This window comes from Perognathus longimembris, chromosome 9, assembly GCF_023159225.1.
Source record: "Perognathus longimembris pacificus isolate PPM17 chromosome 9, ASM2315922v1, whole genome shotgun sequence".
Classification (NCBI taxonomy): domain Eukaryota; kingdom Metazoa; phylum Chordata; class Mammalia; order Rodentia; family Heteromyidae; genus Perognathus; species Perognathus longimembris.
The window spans coordinates 34,332,024-34,352,254 of NC_063169.1; the positions used below are offsets into that span (position 1 = coordinate 34,332,024).

At 35.3% G+C, this 20,231-nt stretch overlaps 1 protein-coding gene across 7 annotated transcripts in view; it reads right to left on the minus strand.

The window, feature by feature from the left end:
- Nucleotides 1-20,231, minus strand: part of Rev3l (REV3 like, DNA directed polymerase zeta catalytic subunit) — a 146,041-nt gene that overhangs the window by 11,368 nt on the left and 114,442 nt on the right. For 5 of the 7 annotated variants that reach the window (XR_007212086.1, XM_048353922.1, XM_048353921.1 and 2 more), the window contains 7 exons: nucleotides 19,145-19,263; nucleotides 13,483-13,601; nucleotides 10,684-10,825; nucleotides 8,987-9,231; nucleotides 7,994-8,102; nucleotides 4,325-4,531; nucleotides 1,313-1,422 (listed from right to left, as the gene is read on the minus strand). Coding sequence is in view for 5 of the 7 variants with exons in the window: in XM_048353922.1 (XP_048209879.1) it covers nucleotides 1,313-1,422; nucleotides 4,325-4,531; nucleotides 7,994-8,102; nucleotides 8,987-9,231; nucleotides 10,684-10,825; nucleotides 13,483-13,601; nucleotides 19,145-19,263 (1,051 nt within the window). In the remaining 2 variants the exon portion in view is untranslated. Of the gene's footprint in view, nucleotides 1-1,312; nucleotides 1,423-4,324; nucleotides 4,532-4,943; nucleotides 5,071-7,282; nucleotides 7,395-7,993; nucleotides 8,103-8,986; nucleotides 9,232-10,683; nucleotides 10,826-13,482; nucleotides 13,602-19,144; nucleotides 19,264-20,231 lie in introns of those variants that run through there. The other 2 variants (XR_007212087.1, XM_048353926.1) reach the window with 2 other exon arrangements.

Sequence of the window (20,231 nt, forward strand, 5' to 3'; positions counted from 1 at the left end):
CAGGACTGGCTTTGAACCTCAATCCTCAGATCTCAGCCTCCTGAGTAGCTACAGGCATGAGCCACTGGTGCCTGGCTTCCTAAGCAATTTTGTTTCTAGCTCTCTACCTTCGTAGTATGTTGTCTAAGTCCTTCCCTATCCTGCCTGAGAATCACTATTATAAAAAAGCTCCAATTACTGATCAGTATAGGTAAGTCATATCCCAATGTAGATTGGATAAATATGACTGAAAACCATCATATGTGAAATAATTGTTTGGTACATTATAATATTAGCAGTGTGCTTATTATACTTTGTAAATAGACAATAAGGAATAGAAATGAGAAGAAAATCATTCTTCTGAGTTCTTTTGATGCTTAAGTAGCTGACTGTCCTTAGGTAGGCCTTAAGATTTCTTTTTAATGAATCATGATTTTTTTGCCAGCATGGAAGCTTGAACTCAGGAGCCTCAAGCTTGTTAGGGTGACATTGTTACTACTAAGAATGCATGCCATAAGTGAATTTCCCTTATACTGATTTCAGAATCATGTCAACTTCTGTTTCTGTGTGTTGATATCCTAAATTTAAAACTGACATTTTAAATGGTTAACTTTTCTCTCTTCTCCAAATATTTCTAAAAAATTCTGCAGCCCAGATAGATGCAAAGTTTTGCTTCAGTAACTTTCATTTTGATAGACTACCTAGCCAGAAGTAGTTTTATGAAGCAGAGAAATAACGAAAGCCAAACTAACCAGAATATGAACAATTAGTTTGGATAGTTTGAAACTATCGCCATCTGCTGGTAATAAAAAAAATGTCCTAATAACAAGTTTTCATTCAGCATTAATACGATAAATATTCACTGTCTATACATAGTAAAGGATGGAAGGAGATCAAATGGTGTTTCAAGATTACCTATAAAAGCTATTTTTAATGATTAAGAACTTATTTCCTATTGCTCTGTTGCACTGCAAAGTGATCAGAGGTTCCAAGACAAACACTTTAATCATGATTACATCACACTATTCATGAAAAATTTTCAGACTCCAAGCAATATACATAATATTTATATTCTAGAGGATTTTCAATTAAGCAATATAAGTAAGATATTCAGCTTGGCCCGAAAAATATTAGAGCAAATTAGCAAGCAAGCAAGCAGTAATTTAGGATTCAAAAGTCTGTACCTGTACTATTCTTTGACAGTAACAATGGACAACGGACTTGCAAAAGTCTAATCAAATGGTGACCTGTATTTGCTTATGTGTACTTCCCTTAGAAAAAGGCCAATAGATTCTAGGGCCCAATACAAGGCTAACAGTACATAGTCCATTACCTGTCAGTATCACCATATACAACTCTAGCACCCCATTTCTTGGTATCATTCACCAGTTTAATTGCTCGTTCCAAAGTTTCTCTGGCTTTGTGAACAATACTGTCACCAATCTGTTGATAGAAACACACTGGAAATATTATCTTAGTATAACTTAGTTTAAGTCAATATACTTAACATATATAATACTTGAATTTAATTACTACTACAAATGAAACAAAAAGAAAACAAAATAGCTGTCAGTGTCATTCTTCCTACAAGTTGTCAAAAAATGAGTTGAACTTAAAAGAATATGTCATTATATAGAGTTATCAGTTGGTTCAAACCATTGTCCATTTTTACAAGTTACAAGTATTTGATTTTATTCCAAGTCTTTCTTTCATGATATTATGATATTAAGGCTAGAAATTACTTTGTGTGTGCCAAGTATATTTATGTATATTTGTGTTCACTTAAACTTCTATGATTGTGTATATGTAATTTCTTTTTTTTTTTTTGGCCAGTCCTGGGCCTTGGACTCAGGGCCTGAGCACTGTCCCTGGCTTCATTTTGCTCAAGGCTAGCACTCTGCCACTTGAGCCATAGCGCCACTTCTGGCCATTTTCTGTATATGTGGTGCTGGGGAATCGAACCCAGGGCCTCATGTATACGAGGCAAGCTCTCTTGCCACTAGGCCATAACCCCAGCCCATGTAATTTCTGAAAATACTAAGAAAAATACATTTACTTGATGGAAAATGTTTCAAGTATTTTATTAATTTTCTTAAAGACACATACTTTATTGGTTTATTTATCTACTTGACTCCATTTTTAAAACTTGGCTGACAGCTTCCATTTTTACTTTACTGGTTTTAATGTTTCACTTATTTTAGTCTTTCAGTGACTTTAGCTGCTTTTTCCACTCATGATTTCACATAGAGTTTAACATAACATTGCATTCTTGTGAAGTCTGCGATATGATGATGATCCAAATATCATACCTGCAGTCATTAATCTCAATATCTGAGGACAGAGTCAAGGAGGCAGATGTCTGAAAGTCAGACTTCATCATACTAAGCAGCAGCATACTTCCTGAAGGAACTCTACTCTTACATTTTTACTGTTGCCTAAATTCTGATTATTTTATGGTTATGATGTTTATTTTTAAAGAAATATTACTTCTTGTGATTGTAAATCTAGTCTCCAAAGCAACATGCTGATTAGGTAGTGAATATACTGCTCATATCAATGGATGTCATTATTATGGAAATGAACTATGAAACACGGTAAGAATGGGTTCCTGATAAAAGGCTGGGCTTTCTCCCTTCTCTCTCATTTTCTCTTACATGTTCCCTTAATGCCCTTTTCTCTTTCACAATGGGATAATATAGCAGGAAGGCTGTTTTCAGTTAATGGCCTTTGTTCTTGAGCTTCACAGTTTTAGATATTCTGTTATAGCAGCTTAAGATGGACTAAGCCATTTCTACAGTTTTATCATCAAAATATATTAAATAACTTTAAAACTTAGAGGTAAAGAAGACATAATGAAAAATAGAAAAAAGTCTAAAAACCAACTTGATGTTTGGGTTCTACACTAGTAATATAATCATTTCCATTTTTTGCTAGATCATACAGATCCATTTTTCAAGGGTAAGTAGTACTATGATCACCCAGAATTAATGAAACTAGTTTTGATAATACTTAAATATACAGAAACATAAAATAAGGTACAAATTTGTAGTTTTAAGCTAATACAACCACCCAATTTATCTACTACAAACAATACCATATTATCAAAAGATTCAATTTTCATTATACATGGTATTTTGTTGCTCTCAATATACATATACCACAGACTACCTTGAACAGGTTTATGGAATTCACTTTTCCTTTTATAAACTGTACAGGGACAATATTCCTTCCTAATTTTCTCTTATTGGTCTACTAGAAATTTGGTCTACTACCATGTCCTCTGGCCTTAAATTGGCATGAAAAGATAATTACATAACAAGTCTACTCTGTTCTTTCCTCAGTCGCTTAGTTACAGCACTCTGTAGCACTGTATTGTAGTCATGTCCAAATAAGTACCTCAAGAAATCAGTCTTATGGGGCTGGGAATATGGCCTAGTGGCAAGAGTGCTTGTCTTGTATACATGAAGCCCTGGGTTCAATTCCCCAGCACCATATATATAGAAAATGGCCAGAAGTGGCGCTGTGGCTCAAGAGTGCTAGCCTTCAGCAAAAAGAAGCCAGAGACCAGTGCTCAGGCCCTGAGTCCAAGCCCAGGACAGGCCAAAAAAAAAAAAAAAAAAAAAATACCCACACACACACACCAAAAAAACACGAAATCCGTCTTATGAAAAGTATTCTTTTTTTTTTTTTTGGCCAGTCCTGGGCCTTGGACTCAGGGCCTGAGCACCATCCCTGGCTTCTTCCCGCTCAAGGCTAGCACTCTGCTACTTGAGCCACAGCGCCCCTTCTGGCCATTTTCCATATATGTGGTGCTGCACTCTTGCCACTAGGCCATATTTCCAGCCCTTATGAAAAGTATTCTAATTGTCACTGTTCCTGTACTGTATAAGGTCTTACTTATTTACTGGTACATTAGCAAATATGAAATTATTTTTATTTATTCTGATATTTGGGCATATTAGCCTAATTATAATCTTATCTCCAGCAATAAATTAGAAGGGACTACTTAACATCAACATATTGTGTTGTTGTCAACACAATATAAAATGAACCCTGAAATGTCATAATAACAGATGTGTCAGATTATGTAGAAATACATGTAGGCTCATTTTACAATTATCACTGAAAGTCATCACATGTTCGTCATGGCTCCCCCCCCCCCCACAAAAAAACAACAAACCACCAAAAAACCAACAACCTACGTTTATGACCTGGTTTGAGAAAAACTTAACATATGTTATGGAAATGAAACCATCTAAAGTTTCAAAACAATATGAAATACCTTAGTGGATATTCAATGCTGTTTTAGTATCTTCTGCAAAAGCCATAGACAGGTATTACTTACCTCAATGCAAGGCATTCTTCCAGAAAAATTAGCAGATGTATAGCCAAATGTGACATTTGCTATCAACTTTAGTCCTAGCTGACGTGCATTGAGCATTCGTGACAGAGCCCTGTCTTGCTTGTAAGCCTTCATTGACTGCTTGACCATGAATCTAGTCTTCAATATTTCTTCAAGCATTCTTGGTAAGACACCTTTTCTTACTGAAGGCTATCATAAAGGGGGGGGAAAACCCAACAATGTGTAAGATCCCTCTAAGAAGGAAGCACAAAGTATAATAATGGCTAACAGTTAAGAATTAAAGCATACTAGGTGTAGAATGACCATAGGACTAGCAGTTATTAATACAAAATCATTACATTTTAGTTATTTGAAGAGGATTCTTCTCCTAAAACGTTCCTATAATAGTTTATAAAACAGCACTTCCATGTTAGCTAAGAGACCTCCATGGAGGGGAATGTCAGCTACAAGATCAGAAGGAAATGCTGTTAAAACTTTTGATCAAAACCCCCATCCTTCCAAAGACACATGAAACATGTATCACTCATAACCAACCTCAGTTTTTAAAGATCTCATCCTAATGACCCCACACAGTAATCTGCATGGAACTCCATTTATCTACCTTGGAAGAATGATGAGCTGGGTTGATTCTGCTGACATTCAAACCTGCAGTTCCAGAGATTCTAGGTATTTCAAATCTGATGCTTAGATCACTAAGCCATCCCCTCCGGCCTATATTTATTAGCAATCTGGAAGAGGGGATGAATAGTGAAGTGATAAAATTTGTTGTTGCCAAAAAAATCAGTCGTATTAATAAAGACTAGGGAGAATTTATGAGAACTCCAGTAGGAATGAAAATGACAAAACAGTTATATTAACTTTGATGATTCACAGACACGTGCAAGATAATGCATGTCAAACTGAACAGTTAGGTATGTGATAATCACACTCTTGAATATGAAATCTTACTTTCATTAAGCTTTACATATTGGGTCAAAATGCAGATGTAGTCTTTAAAATGAGATTCAGGAAGATAATAAAATAAGCGTCTATATATGTGACAATGAGAACACATTCTAACCTCTACTTCATTTGGTGTACCTTTTAAAGCAACTATAATTTTTCCTTTTGTTCTACCATTTAAAAACTGTAATTATTAATATTCATTAACTAAAAAAATTAATTTCATTGTGATATTTCCATGTGCATATAGGACAATTAAATTTGTATACACATTCCTTACTACCTTCTCTTATATTCTTTTTCCTCCTGTTCTTTTTGCCTTTTCTAATAGTACCTGTTCTACTTTCACATTGTCTTTTAATTTTTGTTCTCAGTTTCCACATATATGAGAAAATATGATACTTTCATGTTTGGCTTATTTCATATAGCATCATGTCATGTAAGTGACATGATGTTCTTTTCTGTTGGTTGTGGAGCTTGAACTCTGGGCCTAGGTCCTGTGCCTGAGCATTTCAGCTCAAGGCAAGTGCTCTACCACATGAGCCACAGTGCCACTTCGGTTTTCTGGTGGTTACTTGGAGATAAGAGTCTCAAGGACTTTCCTGCCTGGGCTGGCTTTGAACTATGATCTTGAGATCATAGTTTTTATAGCTAAGTAATGCTCCCTAATGTGTACATGTCACATTTTCTTTGTTCTGTTGCCAGTGCCAATAATTTCCCCTATGTTTTTCTCTAGCAGTTTCAAAGTTTCAGGTCCTACATATTAAGGTCTTTAATCCATTTTGAGCTCATTTTTGCATAATGTGTGAAGTAGGGATCTAGTTTCAATCTTTAATGTGGGGGCTGGGGATATAGCCTAGTGGCAAGAGTGCCTGCCTCGGATACACGAGGCCCTAGGTTCGATTCCCCGGCACCACATATAGAGAAAACGGCCAGAAGCGGCGCTGTGGCTCAAGTGGCAGAGTTGCTAGCCTTGAGTGGGAAGAAGCCAGGGACCTGAGTCCAAGGCCCAGGCCTGGCAAAAAAAAAACAAAAACAAAAAACAAAAAACAACAATCTTTAATGTGGATATTCATTCACTTTTACCAGTACCATTTCTAGACTCCTTCTTCCACATATTTTTGGTACCTTTGCTGAAAATCAGACAGAGGTAGAGGCTATGGATTTATTTCTGGGGCCTCCATTACATTCCATTAATCTACATATTTTTAAAATGTCAATACCATGTTGTTTTTGTTATTATGGCCCTGTAGTATATTTTGAAACCAATCGTTGTGATATCTCCAGCATTATTCTCTTTGTTTAGGACTGCTTTGGCTACTCAGTGTCTTGTGATCTCATGTAAATTTCAGGATTGTATGAAGAATGTCATTGGTATTTTGATGAATATTTAATTGAATTTATATTGCTTTCAGTAATATGGCCATTTCAACAAATTTTTTTCTATAAATCATAGACAGAGGTCTCGCTATCTTCTAGTATCTTCAATTTTTTCTTCAGTGCTTTGTAACTTTCATTATAGGGGTCTTTTACCTCATTAGCTTATTCCTAGGCATTTTTTTTGAGGTTATTGTGAATGGAACTGTTTTCTTGATTTATTCCTCAGTCATAATAAAATTTAGTGATAAGAAGGAAAACGGATCAAATACGCAGAAATATACATGATGTGAAAATTCTGTTTTTGGTTGTCGTTTTTTTTTTGGCTGGTCCTGGGGATTGAACTCAAGGGCCTGGGTGCTATTCCTATCAAAGCTAGCACTTTACCACTTGGGCCACAGTGCCACTTCCAGCCTTTTCTGAGTAGTTTATTGGAGATAAAGAGTTCCACGAACTTTCCTGCCTGGTCTGGCTTTGAACTGTGATCCTTGGATTTCAGCCTTCTAGTAGCTCAGGATTACAGGTGTAGGTCACCAGTATCAGCTTGATTTTTCTTTTTCTTAATCATGAACTCTGGCAAATTTTCCTCTTATTAAGTTGCTAATAATAGTTTAGCATTACCTCTTACTGGCAGAGAATGATAGTTTTGATAAGTACACCAGAATGAATTTGAGGGCTGCTGAGGTCCATTCTACTATCAACCACCCTGTTTCATGACTCTAGTACATACATGCTAAGGAAATAGAAAAGAAAGGAATGAAGTTGGCATATAATAGGCACTATAATGTTCTAGATCTTGCCTATTTGTTTATTTGTATTGACACATTAAGCAGGTTTTCCCTAGTCTCTTTTTGAGGGGACATCAAAGAGAGCAAAGGGGACCTTATTAGAGTAGATATTTAAAAAATATAATCAATAAACATTGGATTATCATTATGTTTAAGATGGTCTCAATTAAATTTAAAATATATAAAAATAAATAGTAGACTATATGCATTAAAGAATTTCAAGTTTGTAGGTAACATCTTTTGGTTATGAAACTGCTATTCATGTCTACCAGATTCTAACATAGGGAAGACATTATACATGTACATTTATTTCTTTCAATATTGCACTAATCAAAATGTAAGAATTAATGTTTTAAACCTAAATTCAACCAACACAGATGATTATTACCCTTAAGTTACTTCTTAGAAGAGCTTTGTATCTTTGAACTTTATTCAAGTAAACAAAATGTTGTTGTTGGTTTTTTTAGTACCAATATAATCGAAACTAGTATATCTCTCCAAAGTTAAGCCAAGTTGATTCCTTTCATGTATAAGAGAATATTACCTTGACAAAAGCTACTCCATTGGGGGATACTGTGATATCATGCCTAATTTGGTAAAGTAAATCTGGAGGTACTCTTAGAGAGGTACAGCCAAATTTGAACTCATCATACCTGTTAAGAAAGAAAACATTAACCAAATACTTTCTTAAGTCATAGTTTAGGGAATCTTAAGAATCTTCCTAAATTTTCAAACATCAAACCATAAATTCATGTACTTAATATTTGCCTGTCTCAGAGCAAAAGCTATTCAAATTTATTAAAAGAAATACTTCTTAAATGATATCCTCCTAAAATCTGTGGCTAAATATATATTGAAATAATAAATTTCAACTCTCTATATGATACCTTTATATTAAGTTCCTTAAAACATTAAAAAAGTAGTACATTATAAATCACTTTCTTAAGGATTACCAATAGAATTTCTTTAAGTGCACCCAATGAAAAAGTGTGTCACAGAATAAACCAAATATATGCCAATGCATAAACATCTTTCTAATGGAAGAATCAGAATTTCTTGAATTCAAGAAAGTATCTACTACCATAAAAACTTAAAATGATACTCTTTCAGTCTACAAACTTCAATCTATATGATTTAACAAGCTTAACAGTTCATTTGTGTAAAAATAATAGCTTATTTCTAAGAACAGTCAAGAGAAGATGGTAGCTGCAATTATAAAGTCATAATCCTCAATCTGTTTCTGTAAAAGGTGATTTATATCAACAGTTAAAAATGATTTTAAGGGAGAATATTCATGGAGAAACAGAGTTGATCTTTCTATTCAAGGTCCTCTTCACATAAATCATTTACCCATAAAGCTAAATCAATGACATCATTAATTAAAAGAAAACTTATTCATTGTAATAAGTTGCCTGTGCCACACTCCAATTCACCTTACTCATAGTAACAGTGTAAAGTGCAGAGACATGAAGAAAATCTGCATAATTTTACTAAGAGTAATATGTAAAATATAACTGTAAATATAAAAAAGCCTTACTTTCCCAAGTTTTCCACATGGCCAAGGCAAGTGGAAAAACAGTAGTTGTATGCAATCACAATAGAGGGATATAATGACTGAAAATCCAAAACAAGAACAGAATTGCTATAGAAGCGAGATTCAGGCTCCATAATTAGAGGAACACACTGTGGGGCTCTCATTTGGGAACGTTGTTGAACACTAGGTGTCACAGGAATATAGTTCATTGGTTTAGCAATACGCAACATCATTGATTCCACACGGTACTGCAAAGAAGGGAGGGAGGGATAAGGAGAGATTCAATTTAAACATAAAAATATTCATCATTTGAATATATAATTCTTTGGGGGATGTTTTTCTCTTCAAAATAAGTTCAAGTTGACTTCTTCCCCACCCCCCACCTCCAGTCCTGGGGCTTGAACTCAGGGCCTGAGCACTGTCCCTGGCTTCTTTTAGCTCAAGGCCAGCACCCTACCACTTGAGCCACAGTGCCACTTCCAGCATTTTCTTTATATGTGGTACTGAGGAATCGAACCCAGGGCTTTATGTATGCTAGGCAAGCACTCTACCAGTAGGCCACATTCCCAGCTCCTCAAGTGACTTTTTAACATTAGAATTATACCTTATAATTTGATCAGCTTTCAAGAGGCCTCACATTTTAAAATACTTACATTGAACATCTAAAATTCTTTTCCTATTCCTGTAAATCCCCAAGAGTCTGAGGTTTCAACTTTGGGGCTCTCATTTGCTGGATAGGTACTCTACAACTTGAGCCATGCCTCCAGCCATTCTCTTTATTTTTAAATATGATTATATCGTAATATAGGCAAGACAGCTATACAGTTTGACAATTTTATTTAATTGGTCATAATAATAATCCCTGAAATTTTTCTTCAAAAAAAAAATAGAGAATAAAGGAGTTGCCACAAGACCTGAGATAAATGCTATTCCTTTTCAAGAAGGCAACATAAAGATTCCTGAACTAAAGTATAATCAGATTATTGGTTCCTAGTAACTACTGTGCTAAGTGATTATTGTTTATAATAACCATTATTCACTAGATGGTTTAGGATATTAGGAAAATAAAACACTGAAGAACCACTGAGCTTTTATTAAAAACCAGTTAAATGTGAGGAAGTAAATGACTAAAATAGTTTATAAGCAACAAATAAATAAATGGATAATACCAAAGTAGTTAGCATTCCATTTTTGCTATTTATTGACTTAGTTGGTATTTTAGAATAAAGATTTCATGAAATTAAGAAATCTTAGTAATTTAAAGTAGTATTCCTATTACATAGTTGTTAACAAGCTACAAGTCTTAGAATAAATTAAGAGGAAGCATACAATCATTTTCAGTCGGTTGTTTGGTAAAATTGTCATATCCTTTAGGAAATCAACTTCAAAAATGAATAAAATTACTTCTAAGGTAAAACTTTTCTTTAAAAATTAAAAAAGCTATGTAGATCACCTATATTGATTTTCAAATTCTTCATATTTGCATCCAAATTAATGTAAGTTATAAAAAGACACACTAGAAATGTAAACTAAAACAAGGTAGTTTCCTATTGGTTCCTCACAAAAGGGTTTTTAATTGACTATCCAGGTATTGATTAGCTGGTATTAGATTCTTTTTAAAAAATAAAACAATCTCAAACATCTGAAAACTAAGTATATCATTTATAAACTTAAGGTGTGCAAGAAAATTGATTTCCTACCTGTGAACCTCTGGTCAGTACATGTAAAAACTGAATGCCAAAAAGTCTAGCCATTTCACTGGTTTTCCCAATTAGGTCCAATTGTTCTAACATTTGGAGATTTCCACGGACACGGCTAACATAATGATCAACCATTTTCCATCTGTTAAAAAAGATTCCATGCTATGAGTTTCAGGAAAAAGATAGGTACTTGAACTATAGTAAACATTCATCTCACATTCATGTCATTCATGTAATGACATGAGGTAAAATGGATAAAGAAACTACATGAGCTAAAAACTAAAAAGAGGGGCTGGGGATATGGCCTAGCGGCAAGAGTGCCTGCCTCGGATACACGAGGCCCTAGGTTCGATTCCCCAGCACCCCATATACAGAAAACGGCCAGAAGCGGCGCTGTGGCTCAAGTGGCAGAGTGCTAGCCTTGAGCGGGAAGAAGCCAGGGACAGTGCTCAGGCCCTGAGTCCAAGGCCCAGGACTGGCAAAAAAAAACAAAACAAAACAAAACAAAACAAAAAAAACTAAAAAGAACTCTAGGCATTCATACACAAACAGACTAAAGGAGGGAAAGAACCCAAAGGTCCTCAGAACATTTAAAGTACTATTATATTGAAACAAATTCAAGAAATAGAAACATGTTTTATTGGTAATGGTGTTGTTTTTGTTTTTTCTTTTTAGGGGGACAAAAGGAGGGGGGCACAGAAAGGGAGAAAGAGTTAACAAATACAATCATATTATGCAGAATACATTATGTAGATGAAGTATGTAACTTTTGGGTATGGACAAGGAAGGTGTAACATTGTCCAAAAAAAGAAATGTACTCATTACCTGCCCTAAGAAGTGGTAACCCCTCTGTACAACACCTTAATAATCATATTTAAAAAAATAGATAATGAAACTGAAGCCTTTGCTAAGAGGGTAATTTGTCTAAAGTTAGAAGCCTACTACATCAGCACCTACCTGTTAGCCAAATGAACTAGGACGTTGCACTCGCTAGGCAAGCACTTTGCCACTGAGTGACATCCCAGTTTTATTAGCTTTTTATTATTTATCTTTAACTTAAACTAAGAGGAAAGAATTTTTAACTATGTTGGAGTAACTGATCCTAGATTAGCTCTCTCCTGGCAGGATAAGAGTCATGGTAACTGTTTAGGGAAATGAACAAGAGGAAATGTAAGACTGCTTTCTGGGAGAAGGGAAAGTTATGAATCTGTTCAGTTGGGAGACAATTTCCTAAGCATAGTGTGGTATGGTACAGTCTAAGCAGAACATAATTGTCCTTGTAAGCCAAATAGGAAGAACTTAAGAGTTCAAGCAATTTCTAGCTGGAAATTATGAGTCGGGGGACCAGAGATAAGGGAGCTATGAAATACAAGAGTTGGGGTGAAAAAGTTAGATGAAAGTTCCTAGTGACTGAGGTGAAAATAAGCTCAATGAAACAACACACTACTACAAAGTAGCTAGTCTGGAACTGAGTTTGGGAGAAATGATCAGTTAGTTCTAGAGGGTTGGATGGTTGCCAATACTAGAGAGATACCTTCTTGTTAATATTTGTATCAAACTAAAGAACTAAAACATGTATTAGGAGGTTTGTATTCTACAGTTAGGCATAAGCTAGACAAAACTAAACTCAAGCATAAAAAACAGAGTTTAGAGACTGAGTCCTGTCTAACTTGGGGGTTTTGGAAACAACTGGGGCCTGATACAGTCCTATTTCCAACCATAAACATGGGACTAAGTAACAAACAAGAGTCACCAGGAGGGCCAGGGAGCCTTCCTGTCATAGATCCTAAACAAAGGAACACTGTTACTGAGGAAGAACTAGGAAGCAAAAATTGTCTGCCTCTGGAGAATGGTTAGGTAACCTGCCAAGGTCCAGACCTTGGCAGTGGAAATAAAGCAAAGATCAACTGCCATTTGTGGGAAGAGTAGGAAATGATGAAAAAGCCCATTCCTACGCCTCAAGTGAATAGAAACATCAAATTACAAAGGAAACTCCCTTTGTCTCCATTGTTAAGTCTTATACAGTGTAATAACCAATAGTAGTTAACTGTGCATGAAATCTTAGAAATGAAAATAAACTGTATACACTGGAAAAATATAATGAGTGTTGACTTCTCATCAGAAACAGTCGAGGCCAGAAAAAAAGGGAATGAAAGCATTTTTTTTGGTGGATGATGGGGCTTGAAACAGAGCCTGGTGTTGTCCCTGAGCTCTTTTGCTCATGTGCTCTACTGCTTTGTGCCACAGCTCCAGGTCCAGTTTTCTGGTGGTAAACTGGAGACAAGAGTCTCACAGATTTTCCTGCCCAGGCTGGCTTTGAACCTTCATCCTTACATTTCAGCCTCTTAAGTAGCTAGAATTACAGGTGTGAGCCACCACCACCTGGCTGAGAATTAAGTCTTCAGTAATAAAAAACAAAAACAAAAACAAAAACAAAAAAAACCAACCCCAGAATAAGATAGACAGTAAAAATATTATTTAAAATTAGGGATAAAATAAAGATATGAAGGAAATATGGATGGAATAAGGAGTCAAACACAAAGGAACAGACCGTTAACATTTCCATTTATATTAAGTTCTAAAACTGGCAAAAAGTAATATTAATAATCCAATTACAGTACTTACCTGGATGGTTTGGTTGTGGTAAAATTGCTCAAGGGCATTTTCTTTGTGTTAAGACATATTCCTTGTTGTAATTTTTGTAGCAGAGAGTAAATGCATTTTTCAGTCATAAAACAATTCAAGTCTATGCGTTTTTACTGTAGAAAATATATACTTCCATAACTTGTAAAACATTACCTGTATAGATCTGTCTTGTTATCAAACCAATCTGACAAGACCCGAAAGGTAAAGAGGGGAAAACGCTGATGAAGAACATGAAAGCTCACATTTTCAAAGGTGTAGTTAGTTAGAGCCACCTTAAGAACAACAAAAAAGTGAGTAAGACACCTTTACAGTAATGCTTATATTTATGTATAAAATTTGGTTTAAAAGATTCTAATAATATTTAAAACATTTCATAGTAGATATGAAAGATAATTGTAAAAATTATTGTGCTACAACTGAATAATTAGTTTAGTTTAGTTTTTTTGTTTTTTGGCCTTGGACTCAGGGCCTGAGCACTATCCCTGGCTTCTTCCCGCTCAAGGCTAGCACTCTGCCACTTGAGCCACAGCGCCGTTTTCTGCATATGTGGTGCTGGGGAATCGAACCTAGGGCCTCGTGTATCCGAGGCAGGCACTCTTGCCACTAGGCTATATCCCCAGCACTGAATAATTAGTTTAAAACTATGTAGAGCCTATGGGACAAAAATATTCACTACTTATTTTAAGAGATTCATTCTAGTCTTCCTTTCCCCTCCCTTTCACTTCCCTCTCTTTCTTTCTTCTTTACCTCACAGTACTGCCCTCTTTCTCTCCCCAGTACCGGGGATTAAACTCATGGCCTCTCATTTGCTTTCAAGCTTGAGGCACACAGAGTATCTTGGTTTTTTAAAGTTTGTTTTTCAGATAGAGTCTCAGGATAAACCTGTCCACGTTGGCCTCAAATTATTCAGTTTTCTACCGCTGTTCCCTGACAAACTAGGTTTACAGATGTGAGTCATGATGTTCAGCTTCGCATTCTAACTTCAGCCTGGTCTGGACTTAAACCTCAGTCCCCGTCTTTCTACCTTGCAAGTAGTTGGTAAGATACCAGCTTTTTACTACTTCTTTTTACACTTGATGTAAATACAAATAGTGGCAGAAAAGCACTATTAGGCAAGGTAATTTTTTGTTTCCTATTTTATGGTGCTGGAGGTCAAAGTTTGGGTCTCATGCATATAAGGTAGGAAGGTGGTGGTCTCCTTTGAAGTCCCTAACCTCACCACACTTACTTTTTAATTCTTCTTAATACACTGACAAATGGTACTACAGATTCAAGTTTAAGTTATTACTTCAGATAACTCATTGGAGGACTGCAGACATTCATCTTGCTCTAAAAAATCATATCAATACTAGCACGTAAGCATTATAGAGCCATTTAAATGAGTTTCAAAATCAAAAGATTAAAAGATGATAAAAATAAAAAGGGCCCAAGGTAATACATTTACCTCAAGATTATCTCATTCCTCAGAAATAACTGTAAGTCAGACAATAGCAGGGATTTCAATGCAAAATGGAAATTAAGGAACTACTAGTCCTCATTCCTAGGTAACCTTGGGATTGTGAGGAATACATAAAACAGTACTTTACATTTTTACTTCACATTATAATTTTAAAATATTTATTTTTCTACAATCCAGGAAGTATGAAATAGGAGTTGAATATTAATCTTAGTGCAGTGATTCCCAATTGTTTTAGCTAGAATCTGTTCAATAACAAAATCTGAAGAATAACAACACTGAAGAGCCCCATATGTCACAATGTATATTTACACACACACACACACACACACCTACAAAAAGGCAGATAAGGCAACAAAATGAAGTAAAAAGTTAATAGATTTTGATGAGGAAGAATTGTAACATTACTAATAAGAATCGAATGAATACCCACAATGAAAGCAGTAAATAGCCACCCAAATATTTTACTAAAAATCAAGTTAGTGATGAGCAGAGTAAACCCAAAAGGCTTTTTTAGAATACAGCTAAGGAGGACAAGAGAGAAGATATGAGCGATAATACAAGGAAAAATGTACACAAAATAGAAAGATAACATTGACCATTAATATTTCTAAGGGAAATGGAAAGATCTAAATATTCAAATGGTGAAATCTAGCCCTCTGTCACTTTGTACATGCATCTGTAAATCTGAGCATAGATGCCAGTATAACTTTTTTCCTGATGCAAATCTTAATGTCTTTAATGCTGACCAGCACTTTTTTCCTTTTTTCCTCTGAAATTCTCTTAACAATCATTTTATACTTTTCAAAAGGTCTTGCCACAATTCTTGTTCTTAGCTACAGCAGTGATTCCTAATTTACTGAGAAAACTCAACCAATTACAAGAGAACTTCCACAGATTCTTATTGCCAACTTAGCTACCAACTTTTTTTTGGGTGTCGGTACTGCTTGAACTCAGGGCCTGGTTGCTATCCTTTGGCATTTCTGCTTCTTTTTGGTACACCTACCAAGGTTTCATAATATATAGTCCATCTTCCAGCCCATTACAACAGCGGAACCAGCTACTACTCCTATTTTATCTCAAACTAGAACCCCAATTTATAGACTAGAGATGGCATTCAGTATTTGCTGAGCTGAGTCAAGGTGTCCAATCAACCTGGTAAATTCTTAAAATGCCTAGATTAAGTTGAGTCCAGAAGGTCTGTTAGGTCTGCCTGGAAAAATGGCCCCCTCCCTTTTATCCCTCTGTGCACATGTGGCCCCTTCCCCAGAAGTCTCTGCACAGCACCCAAGTAAGGGCACACCTGGGAGCAATGGGAAGTCTCCCAGGCTTTGAAGTCATCGCTGTGGCCACAACTCCTTCCTGCCCTCTCCCTATATAGTTAATCTCAATTATTAGTTCCACCTCTTGCTCCTTTTCCCCTTTTCTCTTCACCTGCATCCCTTGCACCCCCTGCGCCCTCTATCTTATTCAGGCCAACAGTAAACACTTTTCTGCCTGAACCATGTGGTGGTCTCCTTTCAGTGAACCTTACAGCTCCTACATGTAGTGTTCTGGGAAAGAACCATATGTTTTTTCACTTAAGTAGTTAATAAACATCTATTAAATATTATTTAAGAGGTAGTCTGTCAATGATTAAAAGCAAATCCAGTTAAATATTGAGAATTTTTACGACTGCATATTAATTATACAAAATGCCAAGCTTCATTAGAGCATTTTATATGCATATGTAACATACTTTGATCATATGTAACATACTTTGATCATATGTAGACCCTTGTCACTACCCTTTTGTCCTTTCTTTTGGCTCCCTATGGTTTTCTTCCTTTCAAACAGTACCCCATCTACTTTCACATATTAAAAAAAAAATAGATGAGAGAATAAGGATATCTATTTTCCTGATGTAAATAATTTAAATTGTCCTTATGACTAAGGATGTCATTGGTCAAATGGCAAAAATTTTATGTTGAAAGACAGAGAAAACTCAGTATATTTAAAAAAAACCTAAAAGTAGGCACAGGAGAAAAAAGATATCCTTCAAGTATATACTAGATCTGAGGCATACAACAATGTCTTAGAAGGATTTTACTTTCATTTCTTTTTTGTGGGGAGAGAAACAAGGCAGTACTGGGGGGGGGGTAACTTAGGGCCTATATATGCTAGACAGATGCTATGCTTCTTGAGACATGGCCATATCCCTTTTCTGTTACAGTTATCTTTCAGATTGGATCTTGTGCTTTTTGCCTATGCTAGCCTTGGACCTGTGGTAGTTGGTTGTGGTATGACTCTTAATAACTGTGATTATACGTTTGTGCCACTATGTCAAGCCTGCTTTTGAGATTTCGGTTGTGTCAACAATTTTGCTGAAGCTGGTCTAAAATCAGTCTTTCCTCGAAGTATCTGAGATTCCAGACAAATGAGATGTAAGACAGTATTCCTCTAAAGTTCATTCAAGATTTCATGGATTGTCAAATGGTAGGAATACTCATATTAGGCAAAATAACCCCAAGAGAATGTAATTTGGTCCAAGTAGGCAAGGGCGTAAATTATCCAGTTTACAGCTTTCTCAATTCTTTTCCTTTACAAATAAACATCAGAAATGCCCAATAATTACACTAAAATTAGAGAAAATCATTCACTTTGAATGGTCAGTAAGAATTAGAGAAGGTCCCAAACTTTGAAAATATACTAATTTGTTACTTTAAGTTCACAGCAGATTTCCTATTGCTGACTTTTAGATACTCAAGATGAAAAGATCTCTGAAACTAACATTCAATAAATTATTTTTGTATATGTGTTCATATACATATTGACATATATATTTATCTTCATTTCAGGCAACATCAGATTGAATTTTGAAACATATAATGGAATATATACATCAAATGCATTCTAATTTTGGTGTCTTGTATAACCTTTGTTATTAGGAATATAATTAGGAATTATTTTGAAGTCATTGACTCTTATGCTCTGATAATACTTGAAGAAGAATACAAATAGTAAAATTATCTTCAAGCAGGTTCATATAGTGGACATTTTCAAATGAGATACAACATGAGCATAACTTTAGGCTCACCATACAAAGAGGAAATATAAGTAAAAATGAGGGAATTTGAATTTTATGTAAATAATGCATTTCCTTATCTGATACAAATGCTATGTGATCATGTCCCCAAAGAAATGTATAAGGGCATGCTTTTTTTTTTTTGTCAGTCCTGGGCCTTGGACTCAGGGCCTGAGCACTGTCCCTGGCTTCCTTTTGCTCAAGGCTAGTACTCCGCCACTTGCGCCACAGCGCCACTTCTAGCCATTTTCCATATATGTGGTACTGGGGAACTGAACCCAGGGCTTCATGTATATGAGGCAAACTCTCTTGCCACTAGGCCATATTCCCAGCATGCTTTTATAGTCAAATGTTTTTAAAATTTTCAGAAAGATCACAGTGAAAAAGGATTGAGAAGTACAAAGCATACAGGAAACTAGTTTGAGAGAGAAGTACTTCAGGAATGAGCTTTCCTCCAAATATCAACTTTTTTTTTTCTTTCTGTTTATGTGTAACTGAAGAATCGAACCCAGGGCTTCACGCATGCTAGGCAAGCACTCTACCAATAAGCCACATTCCCAGACCACCAAATATCAACATTTTAATGGATATTATTCAGTCCCAAATCTAAACATACCAGTAGGTATTTTATTACATTTTACTCAGAGAAAGAGGGTAATATAGATATTTTGTTTAATAACAATTTCTCAAAGTAATTAAAAATAACAGGATATTAACAGGTATTATTCAGCCAAAAATCTTTATCCGGGCCTACATACCCTCTAAACTGCATGCTGCTCTTATTTTCTGTGTCTAATGTGTCTTTGGTCCAGTATTTAAATGTACTTAGTATGAGAAAATCCTTCCTTAGTCTAAATTTTTCCTATGTAACAAATCAGTAAGGCCAAGTAAAATTAATCCAGCTTTACAAGCAAATGTTGATGAAATTGTATAATAATGAACACAAGTATAATAATCATTTATTATTGCTATAGATTTCTTCCTTTTTAATTGGTGAGATAGGGTCCAGAATGGAGTTGAGCCTGCAGTCCCTCCTTAATTGTTGGGATTACAGGCATAAGCCACATTATAGACTTTTAGTTGTTAAATTAGATACATGGGGGAAAAAGCATTAATAATATTAAAGTAATTTCTCCATAGTTTTCCATTGTAGAAAATGGTATTTTGCAATTTAAGTATAATTAAAATAATTTACAAAAGAGTAAGTTACACAGTAAGCCATACATTAACTGTACAATGCTTAAATTATCATACTGATCTGGTCTTACTCAAAAATTTTAAATAAAATACCTTACCTCATTTCTCATGATTCTCCAAAGATTTAGTGTGATTCGGCCAACAATATTTATTTCACTCATTGTATCTGATCCATAGTCATCTCTTTCAGCTGCAAATCTGTTCTCAATTTTGTCATCTATAGAAATGAATGTGGATTACACCAAGACTCACAGAAAACAAAATTTCAAGCAAATTATGCCACGTGAGAAAGACAAAAAATAAAGATAAATATTAAAAGCGAAAGACAATTCACAGCCTATTTTATGTTAGAATAAGAGTATACTCATTATTTTGACTAATAAAAACATGTAAAATTTTTCTTAAATTTGAGAAAGCAACCCGAAATCACACTCTTTTCCACTTTTATATATTATATGTTGTTGTCCTATGCACGGAGATTGGGTAGGAGATTGGTTCCAGGATCTCCTGCAGACAACAAAACAGGAGCGCAAATCCCTTATGTAAAATGGCCTAATATTTGCACAAAATCTACACATAGCCATAATTTCAAGTAATTTTTAGATTATTTACAACACCAAGTATGTTATTAATAGTTGTCATACTATATTATTTAAAGCATAATGGAAGGAAAAGAGCTTACACAGTTTTAAATTTTTTTTCTGATCCATAGTTGGCTGAATCCATAGATGCAGAATTCATGGACATGGGAAGGGTAACTGTGTATTTAAGTAATAAACTCTTTTCTCTTTGATTTGGTAAATTAATTCTTCTGCTACTTTTAGTAACACCCAATACAATATCATTTCTTTGGTTTTAGCATGAAAAATGTACACTGTTAAACTGGTAATTCCTAGGAATAAATTATAATTTTTTGTTTTGTTTTTGTGGTAGTCCTGGGGCTGAACTCAGAGCCTGGTCACAGTCCCTGAGATTTTGTGCTCAAGTCTATACATTACCACTTGAGCCACAGCTCCATCTCCAGCTTTTGGGTGGCTAACTGGAGGTAAGCGTCTCATGGACTTTCCTGCTCGGGGTGGTTTTGAACCATGATTCACAGTTCTCAGCCTCCTGGGTAGCCAGGATTACAGGCATGCGTCACCAGTGGCTAGCTAAATGATACCTTTTAATCTAAACAATGCTATG